The 12,478-nt window shown below is 42.3% G+C and overlaps 1 protein-coding gene across 1 annotated transcript in view; it reads left to right on the top strand.

Moving 5' to 3' along the window:
• The window catches only part of LOC135525661 (A-kinase anchor protein 6-like), a 277,280-nt gene that overhangs the window by 247,198 nt on the left and 17,604 nt on the right, over nt 1–12,478 (top strand). Inside the window, 1 exon segment of the mRNA XM_064953416.1 lies at nt 4,321–4,536. Within this exon segment, the coding sequence (XP_064809488.1) occupies nt 4,321–4,536 (216 nt within the window).

The raw sequence follows: 12,478 nt of genomic DNA, 5'->3' as shown, positions 1-12,478 counted from the left end.
GCTAGTGGAATCAATACAGAAGCTCCCAGACAGTGGAATTGTTTATGGATATGCATGACTCATATCATCGTATTGACAGTATCTGAAAGCTATGAGTTCTGTCCTGTTTCTTATTTCCTAGTTCACATCACAACTATAATATCAAGTGCGAATGTGTTTCTTTTTGGTTTCATTTACTCTTCCCATACGGTGGTCAAACATTTGAGGAAAGGCTTTCCAAACACCTTTTTCTCACAGTGACTCTAAAACATGCAAGTCAACCCAATCTAGTAATTAACATTTAGTTTGGCATTAACACTTCTACTAACACGTTCTCTGACTGCAACACAGGTGTGTTAACTAATAAAGAAGGAGCCATAATGGAGGATCAACAAATCAAATCAAATCAAATCAAATTTATTTATATAGCCCTTCGTACATCAGCTGATATCTCAAAGTGCTGTACAGAAACCCAGCCTAAAACCCCAAACAGCAAGCAATGCAGGTGTAGAAGCACGGTGGCTAGGAAAAACTCCCTAGAAAAGCCAAAACCTAGGAAGAAACCTAGAGAGGAACCAGGCTATGTGGGGTGGCCAGTCCTCTTCTGGCTGTGCCGGGTAGAGATTATAACAGAACATGGCCAAGATGTTCAAATGTTCATAAATGACCAGCATGGTCGAATAATAATAAGGCAGAACAGTTGAAACTGGAGCAGCAGCACGGCCAGGTGGACTGGGGACAGCAAGGAGTCATCATGTCAAGTAGTCCTGGGGCATGGTCCTAGGGCCGCGGTTCAGTTGAAACTGGAGCAGCAGCACGGCCAGGTGGACTGGGGACAGCAAGGAGTCATCATGTCAGGTAGTCCTGGGGCATGGTCCTAGGGCTCAGGTCCTCCGAGAGAGAGAAGGAGAGAATTAGAGAACGCACACTTAGATTCACACAGGACACCGAATTGGACAGGAGAAGTACTCCAGATATAACAAACTGACCCCAGCCCCCGACACATAAACTACTGCAGCATAAATACTGAAGGCTGAGACAGGAGGGGTCAGGAGACACTGTGGCCCCACCCGAGGACACCCCGGACAGGGCCAAACAGGAAGGATATAACCCCACCCACTATGCCAAAGCACAGCCCCCACACCACTGGAGGGATATCTTCAACCACCAACTTACCATCCTGAGACAAAGCTGAGTATAGCCCGCAAAGATCTCCGCCACGGCACAACCCAAGGGGGGCGCCAACCCAGACAGGATGACCACATCAGTGAATCAACCCACTCAGGTGACGCACCCCCTCAGGGACGGCATGAGAGAGCCCCAGCAAGCCAGTGACTCAGCCCCTGTAATAGGGTTAGAGGCAGAGAATCCCAGTGGAAAGAGGGGAACCGGCCAGGCAGAGACAGCAAGGGTGGTTCGTTGCTCCAGAGCCTTTCCGTTCACCTTCCCACTCCTGGGCCAGACTACACTCAATCATATGACCCACTGAAGAGATGAGTCTTCAGTAAAGACTTAAAGGTTGAGACCGAGTTTGCGTCTCTGACATGGGTAGGCAGACCGTTCCATAAAAATGGAGCTCTATAGGAGAAAGCCCTGCCTCCAGCTGTTTGCTTAGAAATTCTAGGGACAATTAGGAGGCCTGCGTCTTGTGACCGTAGCGTACGTGTAGGTATGTACGGCAGGACCAAATCAGAGAGATAGGTAGGAGCAAGCCCATGCAATGCTTTGTAGGTTAGCAGTAAAACCTTGAAATCAGCCCTTGCTTTGACAGGAAGCCAGTGTAGGGAGGCTAGCACTGGAGTAATATGATCAAATTTTTGGTTCTAGTCAGGATTCTAGCAGCCGTATTTAGCACTAACTGAAGTTTATTTAGTGCTTTATCCGGGTAGCCGGAAAGTAGAGCATTGCAGTAGTCTAACCTAGAAGTGACAAAAGCATGGATTAATTTTTCTGCATCATTTTTGGACAGAAAGTTTCTGATTTTTGCAATGTTACGTAGATGGAAAAAAGCTGTCCTTGAAATGGTCTTGATATGTTCTTCAAAAGAGAGATCAGGGTCCAGAGTAACGCCGAGGTCCTTCACAGTTTTATTTGAGATGACTGTACAACCATTAAGATTAATTGTCAGATTCAACAGAAGATCTCTTTGTTTCTTGGGACCTAGAACAAGCATCTCTGTTTTATCCGAGTTTAAAAGTAGAAAGTTTGCTGCCATCCACTTCCTTATGTCTGAAACACATGCTTCTAGCGAGGGCAATTTTGGGGCTTCACCATGTTTCATTGAAATGTACAGCTGTGTATCATCCGCATAGCAGTGAAAGTTAACATTATGTTTTCGAATAACATCCCCAAGAGGTAAAATATATAGTGAAAACAACAGCGGTCCTAAAACGGAACCTTGAGGAACACCGAAATTTACAGTTGATTTGTCAGAGGACAAACCATCCACAGAGACAAACTGATATCTTTCCGACAGATAAGATCTAAACCAGGCCAGAACTTGACCGTGTAGACCAATTTGGGTTTCCAATCTCTCCAAAAGAATGTGGTGATCGATGGTATCAAAAGCAGCACTAAGGTCTAGGAGCACGAGGACAGATGCAGAGCCTCGGTCCGATGCCATTAAAATGTCATTTACCACCTTCACAAGTGCCGTCTCAGTGCTATGATGGGGTCTAAAACCAGACTGAAGCATTTCATATACATTGTTTGTCTTCAGGAAGGCAGTGAGTTGCTGAGCAACAGCCTTTTCTAAGATTTTTGAGAGGAATGGAAGATTCGATATAGGCCGATAGTTTTTTATATTTTCTGGGTCAAGGTTTGGCTTTTTCAAGAGAGGCTTTATTACTGCCACTTTTAGTGAGTTTGGTACACATCCGGTGGATAGAGAGCCGTTTATTATGTTCAACATAGGAGGGCCAAGCACAGGAAGCAGCTCTTTCAGTAGTTTAGTTGGAATAGGGTCCAGTAAGCAGCTTGAAGGTTTAGAGGCCATGATTATTTTCATCATTGTGTCAAGAGATATAGTACTAAAACACTTGAGCGTCTCTCTTGATCCTAGGTCCACGCAGAGTTGTGCAGACTCAGGACAACTGAGCTTTGAAGGAATACGCAGATTTAAGGAGGAGTCTGTAATTTGCTTTCTAATAATCATCATTTTTTCCTCAAAGAAGTTCATGAATTTATCACTGCTAAAGTGAAAGTCATCCTCTCTTGGGGAATGCTGCTTTTTAGTTAGCTTTGCGACCGTATCAAAAAGGAATTTTGGATTGTTCTTATTGTCCTCAATTAAGTTAGAAAAATAGGATGATCGAGCAGCAGTAAGGGCTCTTCGGTACTGCACGGTACTGTCTTTCCAAGCTAGACGGAAGACTTCCAGTTTGGTGTGGCGCCATTTCCGTTCCAATTTTCTGGAAGCTTGCTTCAGAGCTCGGGTATTTTCTGTGTACCAGGGAGCTAGTTAAACACAACACAGTGTTTAAGTAATGCAGCCAGCGATCAAGCCCCAAAATGACCACTGACTCACTCACACATAATCACATCTGTTTCCATTACAGATTCTTGTAAAACATCCACCACGCAGCAGCGACACAAAGAACTGACAATTACACCAACCAGTGTGTGTATTAATTGGATAATGGAGTGTTTTGCCACTCCACAATTGGCCTCCTCTGCGTACAGAGTTCAATCCCACAAAGTGTGTGTGTGTGCTTGTGTGTGTGTGTGTGTCTCACACTTTGGCTCCAAAAGTAGCTGTACGCAGCGTGGTGCTGTTTACTCTTCTATAGAAGGAGGGGAAATTGCTCAGCGGAGTCCTATTTGGGAAATCATTGGGGGGTATATGTGCTTCTGATTGTTTGTTACTCAACAAACACTTAGATGTTTTCCTGTAAATTGTGTTATTTCTTTCTGAGTGATTCTCTGAGCGGCAGTGCTGAATATTCAGATGTACAACTGACGAGGAATTCCCCTTTCTCTTTCTATATGCAGTACGGCAAATACATTCACAATTAGCTGTCTTTAGAATGTACCAATACAAATGAGGGTTGTATCAGCAGTGTTTGAGACTTAATAGTAACAACATATTCACATTTATTCGGTTGTTGAAATGGGCGACTTGATGAGCTTTTTGCTAGAATGTCCACATTGCCAAGGGAGAAGGATGTATCAAGCAGAGAGCTATCAGATCCCAATAATGTTGTAGTATTCTTCCCACCTGCTGGCAGTATATTGATCATACAGTATGTGTAAAACAACAGTACTCTGTCTCTGACATGATTGTCCTCTTGTTCCATGGTCTCTAATCTTCCCTCCTTGATTCTCTCTTCTTGGTCTCCTCAGAAGATCCTGGGGGAGTCGGTGGGGAGCACCAGTCAGTCCCAGGAGCCTTGCTCTGCCCTGTCCCCCCACACCAGCAGCCTGCTGGGCCAGCTGGAAAGCAGGATCAAGGATCTGAAGGTGTGGCTGAGAGACACCGAGCTCTACATCTTCAACTCCTGTCTGAGACAGGACACAGAGCAGGACCTGCAGGTTTCCACCCAGCTGCAGCACTTCAAGGTAGAGACTGGCCACTGCACGTACGCACACACAAACACACATCCAGAGTAGATGAAGGCCCCCCGGGCATAACACTGTCATAACACTACTACTGAGGTGGTTCTAACTGTCACCTGCTCTGGGCTCTAGGGACAGCTAGAGAGACACTGACTACTGGGCAGAAAGACCGAATGGGAAATGATACAGATATCAGGTTATCAAATAAAAAAAGGATGAAATAATATCAAATATGTCTTTGAGTGTCTGGGTTTTACTTCAAGTACAGTAATACTGTATATGTAATTAAATTAATACTGGAGAAAAGAAAGCTGTTTTAAAGCTAGTAAATCTGTACGAAATTATTATTTGACTTTAAAAAGCTGGAGGAATGACACAGGGTATTAATCAGACCAAGTCAAAACACAGCTAGTAGAGTTAATTGCCTTTATCCCGCTGACTGACTTTGACCGTTAGAGAGAAGGACCTTTAAATATATACAGAGTTGACGCTGAGAGAAATAACTCTATAAAAATAATACTTTTGATAAGATGTGACTCTGCACAGAGGGTAAGAATTGGTTTCTTGGGAAAAAGCCAGGGGGAAATTATTATAAATATTGATAACTGCAATTCTAATGGACAGAAGATCCATGGCACTAAATAGAAAAAAGCACATCAAATATTAAATAAATACAAAATAGGTGCGTTTAATGATCATCTATCTGTTTTGTCAGTTCTGCTATAAATGGATTCAATACATTAGAGTTGGGCTGAACACAGCCCAACAGGAGACAGAACTCAGTCAGTCATTCAGTCAGGTATGTACTGTACAGGTCTGTAGTTCTTTAGACTAGACTACTCTAGACCCACTGGAAGGACCCCAGTCACATCCACTTTATACCCTTCTCCTTGAAAAGAGAGGGAAACCTGGCAGGATAATGAAGAGGACACAGCAGCTAATATCTTATGAATAACACCCATTCATCCGCACTAATGTGAGAAAGCAAACACATAACCTCAACGTGATTATAATACTATCAATAAGGGCATTTCTCATTAGTCAAACAGTCAATGTAATGGCGGCTATTCAGACTCGTCAGATATCAGATGTATGATGAAGAATGAAAGCGTTGGGCAGGTTTAGTCCGGCTAGTCAGCCGGGTTTCTGTGTGTGTCAACTGTCTGCTCCCCATTAACGCCTGATGAGGGAGGTTTAACGTGAAGTTCCGTACTCAGAGAGCCCCACTGTTAGCACTTGGTAAAGAACAGAAGCATCTTACTCCTTATCATGGAGAAAATATTGATATTATATCTCGGTTGTCACATTTTATTAGCTGGATGCCAGCCAGCCGGCCACAGCCTAGCCGTTGTATCAGCTCAGAGCAGGTGCTGGGCTGTAGGGAGATGGTCAGTCACAGAGGAGAGGTGGAGGGGGCAGATGAACCCAGACCAGGCGGGGAGATGAGAAGAGATTGGGCCTAACCCCCTAGGAGAGGCCTGGGACCCATGTTGGCTTCTAGATCAAAAAACAAAGTAGAAACTGACATAAGAGCTGATATCTCTAAATCTATGCTGGCATCTCACTGCTCTCAGAGGTTGGAGGAGATAGGGGGAGGTCACTGCAGTCTGTCCAACAGAGAAAACTCCCACTTTGAACAAGTCAGTAATCCATTTCTCTAGTAGAAAAAGACTAAAAATAGAAATGAGGTTCTGGTGAGATTGAATAAATGGGATGGTTTGATTCTTGCTGCGCGGGCCAAAGTTTGACCTCAATGAAAATGGGGCTTCTTACAGGGAGAGATTAAAATGAATTAGATATCTTTGGTTGAGATGGTAGGAGGAAGGAATTCAATGTGATCAAGTATGTGGGAGGAGATAATCGTGGAATAGAACATTCTACATCTTCCTCAGTGGCATATTATCAATGTAATCCTTTTTAAAGCATTTTATGAGGGAGGATGTTTGGTTTGTGGGCAAAATACAAATTCCATAAAGCCAGAGCTTGGCATGTAATATGTGAGAATATTTCCTAAATGACAGGCAATATTTAACCTTCAAAAGGAAGAAGTAATATGGTTGAGAGACAGACAGTGGTGGGAGAAAGGTATTATAAAATGGAAGGTGTGAAGTATGCAGTAGTCTAAATTGAACTGCTCCCCCCCCCCCCCCCACACACACACACACAAACACACGCACACACACAGAGAGCAGTCCAGACACAATAGAGCCTCATTTTAAATGTACCCCCCCCCCCCTCTAGGAAGTCTGGGATACCATATCTGAAAAACCTTTCAATTCAATTAAACAGGGATTATAATATAGGTACATTATGAAGACCTCTTCTACTGGTTTCTCATTAATGCTGCTGTGTGTATACTAACAGTGGAAGGGAAGGCTGGATGTTGAGATGCTGTATTGGCTCGCTGGTGAATCTTGCTTGGTTTGCTTGCATTGAGACATCTTCCATTCACCTGGAGCATGATTACTCGTCTTTCTGCAACATCTTCAACCCCACTAACAACAAGGGTATTTAGATAATATAGTGGCTATGCCATTACACTTATTGAATTAGGATTCCATGGTAGTATGAAATGGTGCTGGTTATCATTAGAAACCTCCAAACTTCACTTACATAATGAATGTTCCAATGATGTATTAGTGTAGCTTTTAGCCAACAATTTATGTCAGAACAGATAGGAATCAACAGGGGGGCATTTAGTTAGGATTTTTAAATGACGTTATACACCCCTTCCCCCTAACTATCAGTCTATTACCAAAGCTAATTCCCTGACAGACACCCAGGTGTCTTCCTAATGTTGTATGAGTTGTTTGGGAGAGAGAGAGAGAGAGAGAGAGAGAGAGAGAGAGAGAGAGAGAGAGAGAGAGAGAGAGAGAGAGAAAAAAAGACAGAGAGCGAGAGAGACTGATAGAGAAAGAGAGAGAGACTGATAGAGAAAGAGAAAGACAGAGAGAGAGATGGATAGAGAGAGAGAGAGAAAAAGACAGAGAGAGATGGATAGAGAGAGAGAAAGAGAAAGACAGAGAGAGAGACGGATAGAGAGAGAGAAAGAGAAAGACAGAGAGAGAGACTGATAGAGAGAGAGAAAGAGAAAGACAGAGAGAGACTGAAAGAGAGAGAGAAAGAGAAAGACAGAGAGAGAGACTGATAGAGAGAGAGAAAGAGAAAAACAGAGAGAGAGACGGATAGAGAGAGAGAAAGAGAAAGACAGAGAGAGAGACTGATAGAGAGAGAGAAAGAGAAAGACAGAGAGAGAGACGGCTAGAGAGAGAGAAAGAGAAAGACAGAGAGAGATGGATAGAGAGAGAGAAAGAGAAAGACAGAGAGAGATGGATAGAGAGAGAGAGAGAGAGAGAGAGAGAGAGAAGAGGAGGGATGAACGTTAGAAGTTGTAAGTGACAGAAACAAATGGAGCTGGAGGCACTGAGTCTGAGCTATGGGAATATGTGTGTGGGAACAAGAATTCATTACACTCATTTGCGATAACAAGTGCTTGTGATTTTAATTGACTTAATCAACAAATGGAATTAAACTGAGATTTGTAATTAATGGTAATTGATTGAATATCCACTGGGTCACTGTCAGAGTTAAATCCCCATTTCTGGTACTTTCTACTGGAGGGCTTCTAGTTCATCCTTGGCGTCTCCATCTTGTCCACTTTATTAAAAATGGACAGATTAACGAAATAAAGGAGATAAGGAGGGGTATTGATCTGTTACAGAACAACAAAATACATTCTGTGACATACATTCTGATCAAAACGACAAGAGAACACAATGTCTCCACTAGTCTGGCTGTAACATATTGCTATTTTCAGGTCTCTTTCATTTTTATAATGTCATATCATGGAGTAGTATTTCTCTCTGACACTTCAAGTGGATTGCATTTTGGGAAATGTAACATAAATCTTACTGTACACCTGTTTTTACTGTATGGAATGAGGATGAATCGAGACAGATACTTAGGTCTCTATTTCACTGTGCTGTTATTTGCCTGGGATTACTGTAATTACTGTACATGCTCTCCCACATGAAAAAATGATATAGTATAATATGATATAAATACTATAGTATTCACTGTAATGTTTTTGCTGACTTTACTGTAGTATTCACTGTAGTATTTTTGCGGATTTAGTATACTGTAATATTTACTGTAGTCTTTACAGTTAACTATAGTATCAATATAATAGCAAAAGAAAACTGTAGTATATACTATAGTAATGAATGTAGTGTTTTTGCGGACTGTAGTATACCATAGTATGTATTGTAGTGTTTTGCAGACGTTACTGTCAGGACTCGGTTACAAACCCGGGTCTCCGGAGTGAGAAACAGTCACTTAACCAACTGAGCCACGAATAGTCAGCAGAACCCAGAAGATGAGGCAGACACAGCAGTACTTGAGACGGTGTATTTAATAAAGTAAAAAGTGAAGTCCTTCAGGAAAACATGTAACTCCACAAGCTCAAAAGGAATTCCACAAGAACAAGGTAATCCACAAGGTAATCCTCCAAGACAAAAAGGTAAATCCACAAGGTGGTAGGTATAGCATAAAAAGCCTCAAAAGATACTCAAAAATAAATAAACAAGAACAAAAAACAGAATTCCACAAGAGCGTCCACCGGGATCAACAAGAGTACACAGAATACTAGGGCTGGGTGCTAACATACAAACACAGAGCAAAGAACTGAGGGAAACTAAGGGTTTAAATACAATCAGGGGAAACGAGGCACAGGTGCAAATAATAATGGGGATCAAAGGAAAGCAAAAGGTCAAAAAGCACAATGGGGGCATCTAGTGACCAAAAACCGGAACAACCATGGCCAAATCCTGACAGTTACTGTATTATTTACTATAGTGTTTTTGTTTCATTATCTTTAACATAAAAGAGGAGACTTTCTCCTTCAGGAAACCTACTGGAGAAACAATAAAAGAGCACGTTTTCTGTAACATGTAGGTAGGTAGGCCTGGGGTCTGAACGGGTAGTTCAGAGCTTCTGCTCTTCTCTGTAGGGAACACAATATATGGTCTATAATTGGCATGTAGGTTGTCATTTATGTGTGGCACAAATTGTGATATGGGGGAGGGGAATGGGTATATGAAAATATAATATATTTTTACTTTAGTTTATTTAGTAAATATTTTCTAAACTATATTTTCTTAAAACTGCCTTGTTGGTTAAGGGTTGTATTCATGGTGTGTGTTGTATTCGGTGCATGTGACAAATACGATTTGATTTGATCAGGCCTTTGATAAAACACGGTGATAGGATACGGTGATAGAACACAGTGATAGAACACGGTGATACGGTGATAGAACACAGTGATAGAACACGGTGATACGGTGATATAACACAGTGATAGAACACGGTGATACGGTGATATAACACAGTGATAGAACACGGTGATAGAACACAGTGATACGGTGATAGAACACAGTGATAGAACACAGTGATAGAACACAGTGATAGAACACAGTGATAGAACACGGTGATACGGTGATAGAACACAGTGATAGAACACTGTGATACGGTGATATAACACAGTGACAGAACACGGTGATAGAACACAGTGATAGAACACAGTGATAGAACACGGTGATACGGTGATAGAACACGGTGATACGGTGATAGAACACAGTGATAGAACACGGTGATACGGTGATATAACACAGTGATAGAACACGGTGATACGGTGATATAACACGGTGATAGAACACGGTGATACGGTGATAGAACACAGTGATAGAACACAGTGATAGAACACAGTGATAGAACACAGTGATAGAACACGGTGATACGGTGATAGAACACAGTGATAGAACACGGTGATACGGTGATATAACACAGTGATAGAACACGGTGATAGAACACTGTGATAGAACACAGTGATAGAACACGTGATACGGTGATAGAACACGGTGATAGAACACTGTGATAGAACACAGTGATAGAACACGTGATACGGTGATCGAACACGGTGATAGAACACAGTGATAGAACACGGTGATAGAACACAGTGATAGAACACAGTGATAGAACACGTGATACGGTGATAGAACACGGTGATAGAACACAGTGATAGAACACAGTGATAGAACACGGTGATAGAACGCGGTGATAGAACACGGTGATAGAACACAGTGATAGAACACAGTGATAGAACACGTGATACAGTGATAGAACACGGTGCTAGAACACAGTGATAGAACACGTGATACGGTGATAGAACACGTGATACGGTGATAGAACACAGTGATAGAACACGTGATACGGTGATAGAACACAGTGATAGAACACGGTGATACGGTGATAGAACACAGTGATACGGTGATAGAACACAGTGATAGAACACGTGATACGGTGATAGAACACGTGATACGGTGATAGAACACGGTGATACGGTGATAGAACACAGTGATAGAACACGTGATACGGTGATAGAACACAGTGATAGAACACGTGATACGGTGATAGAACACAGTGATAGAACACGGTGATAGAACACGGTGATACGGTGATAGAACACAGTGTTACGGTGATAGAACACAGTGATAGAACACGTGATACGGTGATAGAACACGTGATACGGTGATAGAACACGTGATACGGTGATAGAACACGGTGATACGGTGATAGAACACGGTGATACGGTGATAGAACACAGTGTTACGGTGATAGAACACAGTGATAGAACACGTGATACGGTGATAGAACACGTGATACGGTGATAGAACACTGAGGAGGACCTGATGAGCTCTAAATACTGATCTCTAATAGGTTGCATCCCAAATGGCACCTTATTCCCTATATACAATACACTACATTTGACCAGGACCTATTGGATAGTGCGCTATATAGGAAATAGGGTGCCATTTGGAACACATCTATAGTCTCCTCTAACAGCCTCTAGATTGAGTTGCCGGGCCGACCCGCATTGCATATTACCAGAATCCTGAGATTCCTTTATTAAAAAGCACCTGATAAATGTAGATGGATGTAGATTTTTTAGGGGGTGCTAGAGCACACTCAGCACCCCTACTTCCTGCAACTATGTAGGCTGGACAATTCAGTTCAGTTGAGAGATGGCTCGGTTTTGTTGTCTTTTTTTGTTGGGGGTTTCTGATATCAGGATAGGGACAATAGAGCATCTTGGAGAGACGCCAGGTTCTCAGCAGTGCTGACTGGTAGCCCTTCCCGACGCTCGGCCTGAAATGGACTCATTGTATGGTTCTCTCTCTGCATACAGCGGGAAAGCAGGCCACTCCACCAGTGCTCCATGTATTTGGAAAAGCTTTTTAGCAAATATTGGCAGACTATACCCCTAGCCTCTGTGTCAATAAGGCTAAGACTCAATGGGGAGGAGAAATCAGTTTATGAAACCCAGTAATGCAGAAAGAATGAGGCCGAAGGATTTGTGAGGAAGGAGTCTGAAAATGTAAAAAGCTCGATATTTCAATGCCCATTTAGCATGATGCTATTGGCCCTAGTTTTCAGCTCTTTAGTCTAACAATGCCCATTTAGCATGATGCTATTGGCCCTAGTTTTCAGCTCTTTAGTCTAACAATGCCCATTTATTTAGCATGATGCTATTGGCCCTAGTTATTAGCTCTTTAGTCTAACAATGCCCATTTATTTAGCATGATGCTATAGGCCCTAGTTTTTAGCTCTTTAGTCTAACAATGCCCATTTATTTAGCATGATGCTATTGGCCTACTTTTCAGCTCTTTAGTCTAACAATGCCCATTTATTTAGCATGATGCTATTGGCCCTAGTTTTCAGCTCTTTAGTCTAACAATGCCCATTTATTTAGCATGATGCTATTGGCCCTAGTTTTCAGCTCTTTAGTCTAACAATGCCCATTTATTTAGCATGATGCTATTGGCCCTAGTTTTTAGCTCTTTAGTCTAACAATGCCCATTTAGCATGATGCTATTGGCCCTAGTTTTTA

This window comes from Oncorhynchus masou, chromosome 32 (assembly GCF_036934945.1).
Source record: "Oncorhynchus masou masou isolate Uvic2021 chromosome 32, UVic_Omas_1.1, whole genome shotgun sequence".
Lineage (NCBI taxonomy): Eukaryota > Metazoa > Chordata > Actinopteri > Salmoniformes > Salmonidae > Oncorhynchus > Oncorhynchus masou.
Note: the sequence above shows the minus strand (reverse complement) of the source record. Positions and strands in the feature narration are given on the sequence as shown.